Source organism: Xiphias gladius, chromosome 1 (genome assembly GCF_016859285.1).
Source record: "Xiphias gladius isolate SHS-SW01 ecotype Sanya breed wild chromosome 1, ASM1685928v1, whole genome shotgun sequence".
Lineage (NCBI taxonomy): Eukaryota > Metazoa > Chordata > Actinopteri > Istiophoriformes > Xiphiidae > Xiphias > Xiphias gladius.
The window spans coordinates 4,788,147-4,807,964 of NC_053400.1; the positions used below are offsets into that span (position 1 = coordinate 4,788,147).

Here is a 19,818-nt window from a genome sequence, read left to right on the forward strand (position 1 = left end):
TCGTCAGCCAGGATACGTTTATAAAAAACACAAACTGGATTCGTCAGTTCATTTCACATTATTCCATTGTCTATCTGCCTTTGTTATATGTTAAAGATAAAGGCAGAAATCAAATTGAAGAAAAGGGCAAGCTGCTATCTCCCCAAATGAGCAACAGCTCATCAGCCTAGTTTAAATCACAGATTTCTATTCCAAAAGGCAGCCGCCTCTGTAAAAAAGGCCCATTCAAATAAGGTCTCCTCCGATATAAGCACGCCTGGTGATAGAAGCTGGGGTGTCACATAAATACAATTTAAAACCTAAGTAATTTAAAGCAGTCTAACAAAGTTTTATCTTTCCTACCAATTCTCTCCCAATATTATTCTCATAATAAATTCGTATATATACGCTATATACCTTATAGTATATATACATATATATATTTACATAGTGTAATATCTCAGTCTTGAAATAAATAATAATAAGATTTTAAAAAATGGAATCTTAAATCCTAATTTTAATCAAAATGTTTGACTCATCCAGCAGCTGAACACGCTTGTGATTTTCTTTTTTATTTTCTTTTTACAATGGAAATGAATCATTGTTTGGAAAATTCGTCCAAACACTGTGCAGAAGTTCCCACGAATGTGTTGCACTTGCAGGTTGCTTTGCTTTCACCTTCTGTCCAGTTCATCCCAAACCAGCTCCAGTTTAGGTCTGGAGACTGTGCTGGTCTTCCATAATGTGAAGCCAGCGTCTGGTTCTTTTCTTCTAATGTTTTGGGTCATTATCTCGTTGTAGGATGAACACCTGACCAATCAGTCTGTCTTCCTTTATTACTTGCTTTTTTATCTCCATTCTGATAGCAATATACAGAACTACGTCCTGCAGTACAGTGTTGTCCTTATGGTGCATCAGAGGGTGTAGGAAAACAGTTTGTTCCAACACTGCCTTTGTACAGACAGAGGGTTTTTTGTAACGAACAAAAGTTGGGGAACCTGTAGAGGCCGTTTGCATTAACTTTCAAAGCTTCATTTACTTTCATTGCTGCAGAGAAGTTGTAAGTGAACCAATTTCTTAATCCCTGAAAAAGGCCTGTTTTCTATGACATTTACATGATTTATCAGTTTCTGGTGACCAATTTTAAGGTTATTCACTGGACTTAAATTTTAAATAAAAACTGGAAAAAAAGAATATATATATATATATATATATATATATATATATATGTGTGTGTGTGTGTGTGTGTGTGTGTGTGTGTGTGTGTGTGTGTGTGTGTGTGTGTGACTGTGTGTATATATTATTATTATTATTAGTTGTTTGGTAGCCCTATTATTAATTTATTAATTACTTTTTTTATTATTATTATTTTTAATAAAATGCTTTATTTCTTAGCTGAGATAATAAGATAATAAGAACTGTCATAAATGTATGTAGGCTTTGACAGGAGCATATTTAGCTGTTAGATATAAGCCTGCAGAATATAGAATAGCCATTCTATTCTTGATGAATTCAGTAGAATTGCTTTATGATACTTGTGGGGAAAATTCAAAAGGCAGCCCACAAGTGTCACATTCCTTTAAACACAAGTGGAAGCTGGTTACAATCTCTAATTCATGTCCTCAAGATAAGAATCCACCATCAACAGTGTGTTGGAGGGGCCAGTGGCTAAAAGAACAGGCACCCCCTATGTCTACTAACCTCCTACTGATGGGAGAGAGAGGGAAAAAGGGAGAAAAAATTCAAATGAATGAGAAAACAAATGAGCCAGGCACAATGTAGCGTCGTCCATGCTTTAGAAACATACTGTAGGTGGAGAGAGAAACAGAAAGACAGAGTCTGGGTGAACCCTAGTTGCCCTTTGTGCCTGTACGTTGTATGCTGCACATTGGGTCCATAAGCTGCCTAAAATGACATCACTTTCTCTTAAAAGTGAACTCACCTAACACCAGTGCTTTACACTGCCTCTCCATGAAAGGATTTTTTTGATGATCATAATAACGTGTAACAGCACAGTGGCTGCCACCGGTACCAGGCAGCATACTAATCAGTGTAATGAGATATTATACAATATTTTGTTGACCAAAGCAGAACCATGGTTATTGTTTCTGAGGGTTTGACCCCTGCCAGCAGCCAGAGGAAGTGTGCAGATAGATGTTTATACCTCACCATCTGGAGAGCAGATGGATCTGCATTAAAATCAATGTTATTCTTTTTTTTTATTATTTTTTCACTGATGTTGTACATATGAAATGAAAATGCTTACAGTGATAATACAGCATGCTCAGAAAGTCATGATATATTTCAGTAGCGTTACAGTGACCCAGGACTACAACTTTTCTCTGTGTCATGCAGTAAGTACAACAAATACAACAAAGTAACTGCTACATGCTTATTCTTCTCAGACTCGAGGGTGTGCTTATCTGTTATCTTTTTTTGTTCCTTACAACACTGTAACCATGGTTTTCTTCACCCTGGAAACTTTAAAAGAGTTAGTTAGAGAGAAGAGGACGCAGAGAGAGAGAATTGGGGGAACAGAAAAAAGCAGAGGGAGAGAAAAGTGATTCAGATCGAATGCACTGCGGTTCTTTAATGGAATATTGCGCCAAGACAAGTGTCATTGCACCAAGATAAGAGTGTTGTGTTTACTGGGGTAACCCCTTGGTTTTAAGTGCTATTGTTAATATCATAATTGTAGTATTGTGGTGGCTTCCTGACAATGTCGTTGCTCCATTTCATTAAGGCATGTAATTGGAAGAATTCCGATAGGATGGGCACAAGTAGCTTAATTATACACTGCTCACTGTGTTTACAGAGTAATTATTCCATCCAAAATGGTGTTACATTTTGAAAAAGTTCTAAGGAGTCACAGCTTTTTCCGAGCCGCTGGTGCTGACAATTCATGCGGTGCTCTGTGCATCAAAGACGATAAAATTTAATTCCCTGTACTGGGTGACGAAGCACAGGTGTTGTTTCGCTAAGTGAAGTAATCCATTAGTTCTGACCATTTGGTTGGCCAATAGTCTATTTGTAATCTGGAAAGCAAATATGAAGAGCACATTGGCACCCACGATGCCATAGTATGTTTTCGTTTTTTTTTTTGTTTTCTAAATCCTACAAAGTTTTGAAATATTTGTAATTCTGCAATTCTATCAGTTCTAATATGGTTCCTTCTGTCTCTCTTGTTTTACAGGATGGAGGATTCTAGTTTGTGTCTTGGTGTGTCATCAGCGGTGCCTGATGCTGATGCCCATCTGAGCAGTGCAGTCTTGAATGGCCGCTACCCCATAAGTCAAAAGCTTCACCAGCTTACTGCCCAGCTAGGACACGCCTTTCCTGACCTACACCGCCCACAACAGATCCCTGAAGAGAAAGCAGCCACACCTTTGGACGAGAAGACCCACCACGCAGCCCTGGCTAGTCAACCTATCAGCAGTCAGATGGCCCTGTTAGCCAATCAGCTCAACCGAGACATTGACGCAGGGGCACTAAGTGGGCTGAATGGGCGTGTAGACCTGCAGCAGTTTCTCAATGGCCAGAACTTGGGCATCATGTCCCAGATGAATGATATCGAAGATGATGCCCGTAAGAATAGGAAGTATCCCTGTCCATTGTGCGGTAAGCGCTTCCGTTTTAACAGCATCTTGTCACTGCACATGCGCACACACACAGGAGAGAAGCCCTTTAAGTGCCCCTACTGTGACCACCGAGCAGCTCAAAAGGGCAACTTGAAGATCCACCTCCGCACCCATAAGCTGGGGAATCTTGGTAAGGGCCGTGGCCGTGTCAGAGAGGAAAATAGGCTGCTGCATGAGCTAGAGGAGAGGGCCATTCTGAGGGACAAACAGATGAGAGGGAGCGGCAGTCTCCTCCAGACAGCTCAAACACCCCATCTGGGTACCAATAGCAGCTCTAACACCCAGCAGCAGCAACTAGGCTCAGCCTGTGGCCTCCTTCCACCCTCTGGCCTTGCCACTCCAGACACAATTTCCCAGCCTTCTTCTTCACCCAAGCCAGCTGGCACCCAGGATGAACAGTCCCTGAACCCAACTACAGGCTTCCGCTGTACATTCTGCAAAGGGAAGTTCAAGAAGCGTGAGGAGCTGGACCGCCATATTCGCATACTCCACAAGCCCTACAAATGTACTCTGTGTGAGTTTGCTGCCTCCCATGAAGAGGAGCTGATAAGTCATGTGGAAAAGGCCCACATCACAGCCGAGACTACACAGGGCCAGGGTGCTGGTGGCGCCGGTGGCATGCAGATGGCCACTGAATTCCGCTGTGATGTGTGTGGACAGGTGTTCAGCCAAGCTTGGTTCCTCAAGGGCCACATGCGCAAGCACAAGGACTCCTTTGAACACTGCTGCCAAATCTGTGGCCGTCGCTTCAAGGAACCATGGTTCCTCAAGAACCATATGAAGGTACATCTCAACAAGCTGGCCATCAAGAGCAAGCCACCCCAGCCCAGTGAGCAGGACATGGCTGCTGTCAATAGCATGAGCAATCTGGCTCAGGAAGCTCATGCCAACCTTTATTCCCGCTACATCTCCTGTCTTCAGGGAGGTTTCCTTTCACCAGACAAACAGGGCCTGAGTGAGCAGCACCAGATGTTGGCTAAAGCAGGGATAGCCATGAAGGAAAAAGAGATGTTAGGGAAGCTGCTTGGGCCAATGGCAGGAGGTATGGGCCATGGCCTAGCCGAAAATGAGAAGCGCTCACTCCTGGGTTGTTTAAACCTTGTGCAACCACTCAAGTCGAGCTGCATGGAGCGCCTCCAGGCAGCTGCAAAAGTGGCAGAGATGGATTCCCTCAGTAGCTACCAAGCCTGGCAGATAATGGCTCGTGGCATGGCTATGGACAGGGCATTCATGCCTAAGGAGCAGCAGCAGCACCAGCATCATATACCCCCAGGGCAAGAAGATGAGATTGGTGGTGCTGGGGCCTTGGCTTCTTTCTCAAAGGATAAACAAGACTACTCCTTGATTTCTTCCAATGATAGCTCCAAGCAGAAGCAGCTCCCAGAGACCTTGCAAGGATCCAAAGCCTCTAGTGGAGCCATGATGTCCATGAAGGAGGATGGAAGAGGCTTTGACGGTCACCGTGACTTAATGTCTCACCATGGTAATGCTGAGGCTCCTGGAGCCCTGGCCGGCTTGGGAAGCCCAAACATTGACTACAGTGTGTCCAGCCTCTCCGGCCTTAAGGAGAAGCCTTCAGAGTGCCCTGACTGTGGCCGAATCTTCAGAACCTACCATCAGATGGTTGTCCACTCCCGCATCCATGGCAAAGACAGGAGAGGCATTGAGGAAGTGCTCCAACAACAAGGTCTGGACGAACGCCGTGGATCAGCCAGTGACCCCGAGTCTCAGTCTATCAGCCGCTCCACCACTCCTGGTTCATCCAACGTGACAGAAGAGAGTGGAGCTGGAGGAGGACACTCCCAGACTGGAAGTGTCCAGGATGACAGCCCACATCCCTCCTCACCATCTTCAGGTAAGAAAAAAAAGTCAGAGAATAAATGGTAACAACTTGTATTCTTTGGTCAATCTGTGAATAGGGATCTAAATTTAATCTCATGATATACACTTGGGAATTATGTTTCATTTATTAATTCAATTTTACTGTATTACTGTCTTGCAATTCTACATAATTTCCACTAAAAATCTCTTTGTATATATACAGTGTATGTATATATCAGTGTTGCAAAACCATCTCCGTAAAAAGAAATGAAAACTAACCCCAATACCGACCAAAGAATCAGAACTACACATTTTTAACATAGTTTAGATACTTAACTTTTAATACTCACACACCGTCACACTTATATAGGATACTTCACACACACACACACACACACACACACACACACACACACACACACACACACACGCACACGCACACAGAGACACACACACACACACACACACACACACACACACACACACACACACACACACACACACACACACACAGAGTGCATACACATATATAAACACGTACAGACAGAGTTTTATCTAATTGAAGTGCACATATTTTACTGTACATATTATATATATTCGGGTATGCTCAGTAATATGTTGTCTCACTTGCAAATTCTTATGATGGAAATAGTAACAATTGTCCCCTGACGCTGCTTTGTTGTTGATTCACATTACGCCAAACACAAGACTCCAGAGAACACAATCCAGGAAGAGACCTGCTTCACCATTGCATCCACATTTGCAGGTTAGCAGTTTAGATCCCTGTGGAACATGAGTAAAGAGTGGGAGCATAGGGACGAACTCGTTTTAACCACAGCGATTAATAAATGTCTTTAATAAACATGTTGGAGACAACCATACCCCTCCCCTCTTGCTACCCAGTAAACACAGGCCGGCCGGGGCTAGATAAGTGTATGTTTAGTGGGATTAAGGGAGGCTCGTTGCTAATGATTACACAAGTTTTTAAAGGTAACTTTCGCTTGCTCCTCAGGGCACTATTCTGGCGTTAAGTACGTGCGTGGTAATTAGGTCACGACTATGCGATAATCAGTCGGTTTAAGCTAAACAAGACACTAATTAAAGCTATACATATAAAACAGGTCAAAAAAATGGTGAACTTCATTTGCAAAAGCAAGGATGTGCTTTTAAGTCTTCTGAGAAAAAAATATAAATAAATATAAATATAAATCAGAGTGGCTTAGCTTAAGGCTGTAAGCAACTTAATTCCACCAGTGGAGACGAAATTGTTTATTTATTCACAGAGGCATAAAGTCCTTATCATGCCCGTGTAGTGTGATGGGTTTGAACATGGGATAGGCTATGTTTATTTTAATCTAAGAAATAATAACAGACAACCCCCCACCCCAATTAGGAATTAATGAAAATGAGAGTGAGATAAAAACCTATTTTCTTTATAGAGACTATTAAACATAACACTTTCTCAACAGGGTGGGGGTGTAGCGGATGTAATTATCTTCTGAATTTTAATGCTGGAAGTTTCTCTCTCCATCTGTCTCTCTCTCCCTCTCTCTGTATGTCTCTTTTGACTCAAGCACTTTGAATCGGATGGGTACAGCTTGTGGTGTTTCAACAGCTTCAGAAGTACTGTATTAACAATGATTGTGCAGTATACAGAAAAAAAAGTGAATTAAAATAATAATTGACAAATAAAACCAGTAGAAATTAGCACCAAATTCTAACAAAGCACGAAGAAATGCATTAGATTTAGTTGAGTAGCTAACCCCCCCCCCGAGTCACTATTTTTGGCGAAGGAGGGTAGAATTAAAGACAAAAATATAAGTACAAAAATAAATTAAAACAGTGCGCTGGCAACTTTGCAAAAGAAAGGTCTGTTGGTCTCCACAAGGCGTTAACACTGCCCTATCTGCTGTTTTGGTATAACTGTTTGTGTATATGTGTGGTTTGGGTACAGATATTGTGTCACACCCTTAGCCAAGTGCTCAGTCAATAGGCTACACTGCCCGATACACTGGCACAACTCAAACTCTTCGTCAGTCTACCACTGTCATATTTCAAAGGCTGTCCTTACATTGTTATTGTAGAGATTTGTGAGGTTACGTGCCAAAACAGGATGTCAAACTGTAGCCAACTGCTATACAGCATGGCAAAGCTGTAAAATAGATTTGCAGAGAAGAGTACAATAAAACGATTAGGCATGCACTGATCTGAATAAACTGGGATACACTTTTACTGTAAAAAAAAAAAGGTGAGAAGTAAACAGATTTGACATTAAAAATGTTAAATACGCTTGTTTGCTACTTCCTGTTTTTTATTGAGAAGTAGCGAAACTTGTTCTTCACAACTTACACAATGTGATTCACATTTGGAGCTCAGGGACTCTCAAATTAGAAGCTTTGATGTGTGAGAAAAATGTGTTTGACTCTCATGTGGAGAAAGGTGTCATGCTTCTTCTCTGCATGCATGTTTTGTTGTGTGTGTGTATGTGTGTGTGTGTGTGTGTGTGTGTGCCTGTGTGTGTGCATGTGAGGGGGATATATGCTTTACAGTATATGTGTATATCACTCTTTTCTGTAGTGAACAGGATGTGGCTACTGTACCACTGTCTTTATCTTAATATCGCTTCTAAAAAGAAGAGCTTGTAATTCTCTCTTAAGTGTGTGTGCGCGCACCTGCAATTGTGTGCCTGTCTATGTGTGAGCCTCTGCCGCACCACCTACCCACAGCAATTTTGAGTTAAACTTAAATTATAGTAATCAACAATAACATCTCAACTGTGAAAGAAGGTCAACTCCGCCGCTTTTGTCTTTGAGACGGCACTTGTTTAAAATGCAATGTGTGAAAAAAGGGAGAAGTGAGGAAGAAAAAGAGCAGAAAAACAAAGGCCTCTGTCAGAGGTGTCCTTTAAAGACCTTCCTTGTTATAGCCTGGATCAGCAGCTAACCTTGAGCATGTTTCTTATTCAATAAAATTCTTTTTTTTTTTCTAAGAACACAAAGAGGTAATTACATTTATGCCTATCACCATCTTTTTATCTTTAGTTATCCTTGGACTGACTTCACTGCATCATTATTGCTTCCTGTGATGATCAGGCCTCAAAGAAGCTGTGTTTAGAGAAAACACATTGCAGTGTAGTATTCCCGTTAGGAAGGTTCAGCAACAGGTAGACCTGACGGGAATGCATCTTATCAAATCTGAAATAGACTGGTGCATTGGAAAGCATTGCCTTTTTTTTTGCCAGCTCTTACATGCAAATAACCCACCATTAGAAATCCTCATTTTACACAATAGCGTCTCCGCATTCTAGTGCCATGGTACTGGCAAAATATAGATGAATGTGTAAAAAATAGTCTTTGCTGAACACATGTAAGGCCTAAAGCAGCAGAATTCCTCCTTACATGCATTTCCACAACCTTCCCACTATCCCTAAACCTTACTCCCACCTCTTGGCTCCGGGCTCTAAAAGACTATACGCTCTCTCTTTCTCTCTCTTTCTTTCTCCAGAGAATCCCCCATGTCTACATTTTTTTTTTTTTTTTAAGAGGAACAGCATTTTAACATGGTGAGGATTAGCCTGCATATCCCTGGTCTTTACTGTGGCTCAAACAAGCAGGCAAAATGCTTGCTTCATACAAATTGAAATTGGATTTGCCAACTTGACGCCTTAGGTTATAAAGCGTGGATATTCATCTAATTGCGACAGTACAATGGGGGCGTAATTACACATGCAGACAAACTGTTACAGTGTAATTACTGTGTCATTAAAACAGGAATAAAGTAGACTTGAACAGGATCCATCTATGAATATGCATGGGGACAAATCCAATCCAACTGTCTATTATCAGCTAATATTAGTCAATGAGTTGTCAATACAGGCAAAATCAAAGCCTTTTAAGGATATTTATTGATAGTCTTTTCCTATTTATGACAGTCCAAAAATTACTTAAGATACATGTAGATCAACCAAACCCAGAATACTTAACAGAAATATGTAATAAATAAATAAAAATAAATTACAGACATTTTAAGATAGATTAAATACAAGTAATATAACTGCATTCTACATCAAGACATTCCTTGGCAAAGCAAGTATACCATTCAGTGCCAGAAAAGTTTTTTCAGCTATCAAGTATAATGGATCCTGGTTGTGAGCATTTTTGAGAGAATTGTGTAAAAGTGTATCTGTTCGCTGAACCCGGAGTGTATACACACCGTACTTTAAAATGAGGTAGGACTTACATATCCTTACCTACCACTGCAAACATACACCATAGCTGGATTAAGATGATAGGAGGCCTAGGGTGAAATTGGCCATTGGGCCCCCAGTCAACCCCTCCCACCATCTGTACCAACACTGTCTCCTAGAGAGTCCATTTATATACAATTAATTTGCAGAGCAAATATGCTTTGAAGGAAATGTAATGCCAACCAGATTACATTTTTCACTAACACAATGAAGAAATGTTGTTAATTAACACATTTAGCAAGTTGCAAAAATGTTGATGGACATAAAATGTTCACTACACAAACATACTTGTTTCTGCCAAAATATCCGATCTTACTGAACAACATCAACTCGTATTGATTCCAACGTTATTAAACTTTTTTGGGGGTTATGTTAAGCTACTGTCAGCACTTAGTTAAGGTAAGGGTTAGGGAAAGATTGTGGTCTGGTTTAATACAGGAAAAATTCACAGTGACTTAAGAAACTGAGCCAGTGTATTAACATTCAACCAAAACTACAATATTTCCCTAACCTTAACTAAAGTGCACAGATGAGACTCAGGATGCGAACCCCTGTATCTGGTGTGATAGTTGTTCACTTTGTACGCCCACCAACCACTCCGACTGCCTTCCTGCAAGTCTGGTAAAGTTCATAAATATTGCGCTTCAGGCATAAAAAAAACCAAAACAAAACAAAAATTGCCCCTAAGCATAATCTAGCCAGCAATTGCATTTTTCACCACGACATAATTGGGAAAATAATTTAGCAATTTTTTAGGAACAAAAAACGATACAGTGTAAATAATATAATGTGCATGAAAACCGAGACTGACCAGCACTTGGAGGAAGTGCGTGTCAATCAGTGACTGGTAATATGACACAACTTTGTTAAAGAAAATGTACCATGTGAGCACATTAAAAACTAAAATAATAAAGATTTTAACACTAGCGTTTGACACTACAAGACAGAGCCGCAACATTATAATGTAGGACACACCTAATTCCATTAGAAATTAGTAACTGATCAAGTGACCATTAGACAACAGTCTGACATGCAGTTAAAGTGTTTTAGTTTGGTAAAATTTCCTGAAGCCAGGCCTGCTCTGAATGCAGTAAGTCTAAGCTGGTGGAGTTATAATATTTGAAACTGGCCAGTCAAAACACTTTCACGTTGTGTACTCACGTATTCCTTTGTTGGACGGAAGGCTTAGCAATTCATGCAGTGTGATCAACTCATTAAATTTATCTGGTTTATGAGCCAGTGCGTTAGCTACAAACTAAGAAAATAAATAAAAATCAAGAACAAAGAAACAGTTTGTCCCTGTTATCTAGACTGGGTGATTGGCCTAGCTGATGTTCTAAGGTAATGGTCATAAATTAAGTACAAGAAATATGTGTGTACAAGTAAAATCCCACTTTGCTTCTCTGAAGTTATGCACGATGCTTGATTACCACCCGGGCAAAGCGGGCACTGCCCTGGCGCTAAATGTCTCAGGGTCACTGCGTAATTACTTTTTTAGGGAATATTCACCGTATAAAGTTAAATGGCAAGGTCCTTAGGGTGGTTCATGCCACTTACAGTGAAATTAAGACAATTTTTTTTTTCTAATCTGTTTTATGTTATGTCTACATGATTAATATTCCTAAATAAATTTGTTTTAATTGTAATCAACACAAAATAACCGACACAGAGCAAACCTGGATCAGGGTGATATTCCAGTCTGGGACTACCGGTTGGTTTGCGGGGTTTTAGGCAAAATGGATTAAAGGGATGGTTGTGAAAGGGCTCAATAGGGGCCCCCGAGTCAATTAATCTGGCCGTGGTTATGTCTGCAAATAAAAAGATTAAACACGCATAACTTACAAATAGTAAATCAGATGATAGACCCGACAAAAACAAAAACAAAAATGAGAACAAATGAATATGCACGCTGAAATTTTAGCGAAGACACAGATCAACTAGGGAGGGTAAAGCTAACCTGTTGTCAAAATCTGCCACGTGTAGTGTATGGCCTCTCACTATGAAAAGCCAGAAAAGCTAACATATACCTCCTCACTCTCTGCTATATTGCTCCGACACTACCTCGCACTGCAGCAAGCACTTTGAAATGAGGCCAGTCCTCTGTGAATGTGTGCACCATAATGTGTGTAAAACTATGTGCATTAAAAAATAATGAATTATGTCTCTAATTTTTTTTCCATTTCTCCCCTCTGCATAAATTATTTTGTCTTTGTAATTGACATCCGTTCCTCTACTACTTCCCCCCTCACACTATTCTTCTTTTCTCTATAATCAGAGAACTCAGTGGTTACAAAACCTGAGCTTTCTACCCCCCACTCATCTGAAGGAGCCTGGTCTGTCATATCTGTATTTTTTATGTGTCACCAAACTTAAATAGACAGTCATTGTATTACAGGCACATTCATTCCCCGAGCTGTATTTTTGTACAGTAGGTCAGGACTCTGGTGTCTGGTAAATGATAAAAGTTCTATTCAAATGCACTAATTGTCAGTGTGCTGTGCTGATTGACATGTCTCGGATAAATGCAGACTTAGTATTTTTGTACACGCTTGCACAATATAAAGGGGGCAATTTATTTCTCAGTTCTTCTTTCTCTTTTTCCCTGCACAGTTCATTTGATTTCTTTCTTCCTTTCTTGCTCTCTCTTTCTCTCTCCTACTCCGTCTCTCAGACTCAATTTGTAAATATTACCCATGGTGGGAATTAGCCCAGGCTTTTTAGATGTTTTAAAATTCCAATTGTATTCCGACGAGTGTGTTTGAACGAAGGAAAGACTGCAAGACTTGGTTTGCTCCTCAGTATTCCTTCGTGACTATCAGTGGCTAGTCCTGTTCTTATGAAACATTTATCAGCCCGTTTTATGTCTTAATGATCACGTTAGGATTCCCCATTTGGTTATTAAGCCGGCAAAAAAAAAAAAAAAAAAAAAAAAAAAAGACTGTTGAGAGAGTGAAGCAGAGGTGAAGAAAAAATGACACGGGCAATCCAGAAGGGAGAGACTGAGTCGAGTGAGAAAAAAGGAGAGATGACAGGGCATCACATTCCTCAGTAAACAGCATCGCATTATGCCATCCACTCTTTTCAACTCTAAATCTTTGCCAAAACATAGCGTACCTTTCTCCTGGAACAAGATTCCTTGGCTCACACACACACACACACACACACACACGCACACACACACACACCTCCTCCCTCTTCTTCTGTCTTCCCCATTTCTGTTTTATGTTTTTATAATTAAAACATAATATTTATCTTTCCATAACAGAAGGCTGCCTTACTCCGTCAGGTAGACTGTTTGCATATTAATATTCTTAATACATCAACAAGCTATCTTCTCTGGTGTCATTGCTAAAACTGAGCAAAAATAGAGAAAGAGAAGTTGACGCACAAATACAGCAAGGGAGGAGAGGAGAGGAGATGTAAAGAGTAGCTCTCTACTACAGTTTTAAAATGCAGGAGAAACTTAACTTGATTGAACATGCAAGAGAAGAGACTCAAGAGTAATGGGGAAAGCCTTGAAAGAGTAAGTGACAGTGAAAGAAAGACATAAATTAACATCAGAGTCACAACTTGTACTAGTATCGGAGTGTGTTTACCTAGTCTCAACCTTAGGATGCACATAAGAATGCGCAGATCCAAACTAAATAGGCGTTTGTTCCTCCTTCAGTCAAAACTACCATGCAAAACTACGCTGGCTAAAAAGTTTCTCTTCCTTTGATTGTTTATGTGTCTGCTTAACAGAGGGTTGGAGGGAGGGCAAAGCTGAATGAGGGTGAACGCCAAGTTCTTTTTCTCTATCTGGTGACAGCTGTCGGACTCCGTCAATGTGGGATTCCTGTGAAATGAGGCAGGGTTCTCGGTCAAGGAATGCAAATGGGTAGCCCGGGATGGTAGGCGGCAGAGCCCAACCAGGCGCGCTGGGGGTGTGAAGTGGGTGGTGGTGGGTTGCGGGGAGCTTTGTTTGAACAAGTTAACTTGGGCATGATTGGGGTTCCTCCTGTAAGTGAAAGAGCAAGAGAATACATTGACCTTCGCCTCATTAAAAATGGAAGCCAGGCATGTGACACCATGACTAGGGAATCTCTTGCTTGCTCTTTTTTTCCCCTCCTCCTCCCCACTTTTTTGCTTCTCTCTCCTTCTCTTCTTCTCTCTCTCTCTTTCTTCCGGGCCGTCATTCTCAAATTTTGCCACCCAGACCCCCCCATCACCACATCCACCACCACCGCCGCCCCGCGTCCCCCACCACCACCACAAATCTCTTCCTCTTAACCCCATTGACAGGTCACATAAAAAGCCTTTTGTGTCAACATCAGGGTGCTGACATGAGAGCAGAGAGCAACATCAAAAATGTGCTTTTTTTCCCCCCTTAGTTGTAGCTATCTCCGCATCACAAAAGAGAGAGAGAAAGAGTAAGAGAAAGTAGAGAGAGGGAGAAGGGGAAAAGGGGAAAGAGAGAGAGAGCCAAAAACGGTGGAAAAGTGAGGGAGGAATTAAGTCCAGGGATTAAGATCTCTGGCTTTGGTTTTTTTTCACTCTCTCACCCTGCCACTTTCCAATTGTTCTTAAAATATTTGGCAATGTCAATTAGTAAGTGAGCAGAGCTAGCTGATGAACACAATTTTCCAGGCGACTGAGCACCCTATTGTTGTGGAGCGAACAGCAGATTTCTGAGGTCATTATCATTCCCTGTTAGCCGTGCCCAGCTGCTCTCCTCTTGGCTCCAGCCATCTCCGCTCCCTCTCTCCTTGTTCCTCCTACTCTTATACATCTCTCCTCTCCTCTCCTCTCCTCTCCTCTCCTCTCTCCTCCCCTGTCCCCCTTCCTACACCACGTTCACCAGTTCAGAGCTGGTTGATAGCAGGCAGCAACAGGGGGCCTTTCAACAAGGGGAGGGATGGGAGGAGCTGGCTGGTGGAAAGAAAGGAGGAGAGAGTGAGATGAATATAGTGCAAGAGTGGGGGGATACAGTAAAGGCAAATGAGTGAGAGGAGGAGGAAGTAAGGGAGAAGAAGGAAAAAACAGAGAAGGGCATGGAGGCAAGCGGAATGAAGGAGTGGGCAGGCTTGGATAAGGTTGCGACTGAACAAAAGGGGGATGTAAAAAGTAAAAGAGGAAGGGAGGATAGAGAGAAAAAGAGAAGGGAATTATATGATATTGTAGTTTGGATATGTAGTCTGAGAGATGGTGCTTCAGAAATGGTGCCTTTGAAAGGTGAGTATATAGTGAGCATAACAGGAACCTTCCAGGAAAAAAGCAGAATTTGTTTTCTAGGAAACGCTCTCTGAGCCTACTGACACTATTGACACTTTACATAACATTTATCCAACCTACTTGTGGTTTATGGTAACATGTTACATTGAATTCTATCATTTTGTGCAGCACTTAGTGTAAGCTGATGGTTTCGTAATCTTAGCAATTTCTAACACTTTGGCAGGAGTGCAGAGACCAGCTGCTATAAACAATGTTGTTGTACGAAGACATTTTCTTTCTTTCAAAGAAAGACATTATTGTCTAGAGTGACCCCAATTAAAAACATCATATATTCTGCACTTAACACTAAAGTCATTAAAGAAAAATTCATATTGCATACACATTGCTATAACTTTACAGTGCAGTGAACACGGTGCAAATGAGATTTAAGATTAAAAAGAAAAAGCACCTGCCTGCTGTTACACTTTTATGTGAAAGAATGGAGTTTTCTTTCATACTGCACAAAGAATCCAGGTATCTGCATCTAAACATCCAAAGGAGTCTTTCTTTTTTTTTTGCTTAAGAAGTGATGAAAGATCCCTTTGAGTCAAAGCACAAAAAGAAAGAAAAAAAGAAAATAAAAATCCCAGACTTTTTTGTACTTGCCAGTTGTACATCTTAATGTGTTCCCAGAGGCCTTTTCACCCTCCTCCTCTCCCTCCTCTTCTCTCCTCCACCTTCCTGCACCCCCACCATTACCACCACCATCACCACCACCTCTCACCCATGGGTGCCCTCCCTCCCTCCATTCTTCACACCGTCATCATTTCAACAACAGATTTGCACATCTCGGAAAGCAGAAAACTTGTATTTTTCATCCTTTGTCACTGTTCATTACAGTGTTAAAGTGAGGCGTTTAAAAACCTTAGCCTGCCAACTAAAAAGTTGTTGAGTTGTTAAAACTTACTATACCAGTATGTTTAGTTGTAAGGAGCTAAAATAAAGGACAGCTCTACAAGAAATCTATGAACAGAATAGCAGGATTCAGTCATGACTCTCTACTATATGCTCTGTTCCACCTCCTGTTTCTATTGTCTCTCTTGTCCAACCTGTAGAAAGTTTGCGTAAGTTAACACTGGTTGGTAGTGGGTATGTGGGTTCTTCTGAGAGAGAAGGAGAGAGAGAGAGAGAGAGAGAGAGAGGAAGAGGAAGAGAGACAGAGAGTGAAAAAGGGTGAGCAGCATCAAAGCGTTGCTCTCAGCTGCAGCTGCCAAGCTTCCTCGTCCCCAGTTAGCAGCCATCCAGCTGTCAGGCTGCGCGAAGAGGAAGAGAGGGGGGGGTGGAATCTCTCACCAGCCATATGGTCCCCAGTTCTGTCGGAGACACTCCACGCTCCGTGGGCAAATGGCAAACTCATATATCTAATCAACACTCTTAATATCCAGACCTGAGACCAAGGATATTTTCGGTCTTGCCTTTCAACAACATGGCTAAAGGGAGTATATGGGATATGACCAGGCACTTAGAGTATGTGTCTGTGCTGTCATGTAAGCTTTACTAAGCACTGCACACAGGTTACAGGGGGAGCACTGTGTATGGAAAGGCGTGTTTAAACTGATCTTAAGAGATACTGCTGGTGCCATTCTCTATTTTTTTTTATTCTCTTATGAGAGGATCAAAATCAACATTAATCTTCGCTTTGTGCCTCTCATCTCCAAGATGGCTCCTACTGTAGACATAAGTCTGAAAAAAATCAACATAAAAAAAATATGCCATAAATATTGTTTCATTAAAAGAAAGCTTTTTTTTTAAAAAACTACTGGGAACTGTAGTTTTTAGAAAATCATTACTCAAACAGGAGGGAATAGTGCATTTGTTGGGGAATATATTCAGCCACTGAATAATACACATTTTGTGGAACCGTGGACTAGTGCGTATTTATGGCAGTGGGCGGAGTAAAACAGCATTGAACCACTTCATAGTTTTTGGCTGGCATTCTTTATTTTTCTTTAATCTTGTTTCATCTTTGAAATTGTTTCTGTGCACTGTTGGCTGTAAGTTGTTCTGCATTTTTTATAGACAATAAAGAAATAAAAAAAAAGATTTTTTAATTAAAAAATTAAAAAATCCTCTGGTCAAGCAATTTTGTTTCTAAACAGGGACTTCATCTGCCTCTGAATGGCCTTCTCTGCCCAAATACTAATGAAGGCCTATCCATTTTCATTTGTCCAGTAAACGTCTTTTAGAAGTATTTAAAGTAAGTTTGTTCTGTTCAATAGAGATGCAGTAGTAAAATGGTAGTTGCCTTTGTTGTTTTAGTTGTAGTCATACTTGTTGTGATGTCACGGCTTATCTACTTGACCAAACAGGAAAAGTAGCACCACCATCACCCTAGAAAGAATTGAATCTTCTGCTATATATCTTCTAGTATAACTTTCTGAGCAGTTCCCAAATTTAGTTCCAGGATCTTGTGGACCTTACCAGTTACAATGCCCGTATTCATGGTATTGAAGGGACATGTCACCCATTGCATCCTATCGGCCATTGGTGTGTTCTCAACAGTTTTGGGACAACAGTGGAGCTTTATGGCACAGGGAAATAAGCTATGTCCAGCTTCAAATACTCAGACCGTCCTTGTTAAGAGGATAAATTCAGTGTTGTTGTTCTTTTTTTCGTGGCATTTGTAAATGATAAGAAAAATGAAGAATTATTCCTCCAGTGAAATCACTTTTTTTTAGGAATAGAGCTATTGATTCAGGCTGACATAATAGCATATAGATTCTCTAGACACTTTTCTTGATCTTCTCCCATCTGAAAGATTATCAAGACATTAATATTTGCAGTGGATTCATTTGAACCCTCCTTTTAGTTTACTAGAAGCGGTTAGCTTTAGCATAACTAGCCCCAGAGAGAATGGCATTGAATATGGCTTTGTGCTGTATCTTTTAGCAGGATGCTACACCTGCTCATCTAATCCCAGCAGGCCTCTCTGCCGCTAGTCTCTCCAGCTGCAGAGTAACGGGTGCCTTATGGCACGGCAAGCCGCACTGAATCATGGGGAGGGTTGTTGGTATTACAGCAACATGGCTGCGCCTTGTCGGGATTGTAGAACACAAATCCTTCCCCAGTTCCTTTTCCGCAAACAGTTATTAGTGTATGGATGGAGCATGTAGCCTGGACTGAAGGCAGTGGATGTGGGAGAGCAAGATAGATATAGACAAAGAGAGAGAAAGTGAGTCGTGTGGAGGAACAGAGACAGTGGAGAAAAAGAGAAGGAGACGGCGATTTAAATAGAAATCAAGAGATATGGACGTGGGTGGCGGGGGGACGGAGGGGGGGAAGGGGAGTGATCTACGTCCCACAAATCTTTGCTCAACCCAACAACCTGAAGCAGAGACCATTAAAAGGAGGGAGAGCTGAGTTTGATAGCAGCTTAGATGGATATGGTGGCAGCAATGGTTTGGAGGGATGGTAACTTTAATGGCCCCACTGGGTTTTTAATGAGTGTTGTGCCCCAAACAAAACGAGCTAATTAGTGTTATCATCCATACATCAGACCCTACACACACCCATTTGTTCTCAGGCAGACACATACACTCTGCTGTACACACTCTAAAAAGCCTGCTCAAACAGTTCTAAGCTTTTTTATTCATTCTATTTATTATTTTCTTTACATTTTTTACTTGTTACTTTTCCTTCGCCCTCTTATCAGAGTACAAAATGTAACCATCAATGATTCACTTCATTCCTTTCCTGTTTGATTATCTCACCCTATGTGGTCTTACTCTCATGCAGAGCTGTTTCATTCTATTTCATCCTGAAGTGAGACCCCCCCTCAAAAAAATCCAAAACAAAACCAACAAAATAAAAAAAAAACAGACTTTCAAACCCTTACAGTCGTGCCCTGGTTGTGAGAGGAGCGATTATGTCTACGAACTGCTTTAAAAGCAGGGTAACATTGCCATGAATGTGCATTTGGAAAAACAGAAAAGGGTTCAAGCCAATATCCTGGCATTTGAACTCAAGCCGCTGATACCTGCCTGTAAGCCACGTGTTTGTCACACCATCGCCTGTGGTTGACCACGCCACCCCACCAGCCCCCCACTTTATTTCTCTTGCACTAAGCCTATTATAAAATCAATAAACAATTGAGCTTTTTTCCAGTGCTTTTAAATCTTTTTCTCCTCTATATATCCTCTGAGATGAAGGGGAGGCATGCAGGCAGTGGCAGTGTGGAGAGCATGGTGGGAGTGGTGGGGGGGTGGGCGGCTGGTGGGGGCACCAAAAACAGCTCAGTATCCCTTGCTTCCATAATCTTGAAAGTGAGTTTTTAACAAACTGCTGTTTGTGTCACAGTTATTATCCAGTTGTGGCTATTCAAAGATGTGAGTTCCTTAGACTTAAACACAGTCATTAGAAAGGGCACTTCTGAGTGTGCACTTTTGTTTAACTAAAAGAAGTCTTGTGTACAGACAAGAAGACAATTCCCCTGCATGGTCTGGTATTTGTGATGCAGGCACAGTATGTTGGAACTCAGAAGAAGACTAAAATTTAATTTTGTGTTTTGTATGTTGACCTAATGCTACTAGATGAGGTCCAAAGTTTTCAACTGAACTTTCATCTACTTCTGTCACATCACTTTATATCATTTTTCAAGTCTGTGTGGTTATAGAAAGCTCATGGGAATGATTGAGGGATTTTTAATTGTCACATTCTTGAAATGTAATAACCCTTGAGTTGATAAAAATCAACAAACACCAACTCTGACAGCTGATTTTCAAATTAGGCATCAGAAAATGTGGCGTTTACAGATTTTAATTCTCTCTGTCAGTTTCAACCCATGTTTCAAACTCAGCAGTGGGGAGATGTCAGTATAAACTTTTTATTCCACCAGTCGCGGAGAAGTTGGAAATTACAACCCACAAACACACACGCTAACACACA

The 19,818-nt window shown here is 41.1% G+C and overlaps 1 protein-coding gene across 2 annotated transcripts in view; it reads left to right on the top strand.

Annotated features, from left to right (window-relative positions):
• Positions 1–19,818, top strand: part of znf536 (zinc finger protein 536) — a 162,247-nt gene that overhangs the window by 66,243 nt on the left and 76,186 nt on the right. For both annotated transcript variants that reach the window (XM_040146267.1, XM_040146352.1), the window contains one exon: positions 3,173–5,472. In XM_040146267.1, coding sequence (XP_040002201.1) covers positions 3,174–5,472 — 2,299 coding nt within the window. In that variant the 5' untranslated portion in view covers position 3,173. The remainder of the gene's footprint in view (positions 1–3,172; positions 5,473–19,818) is intronic.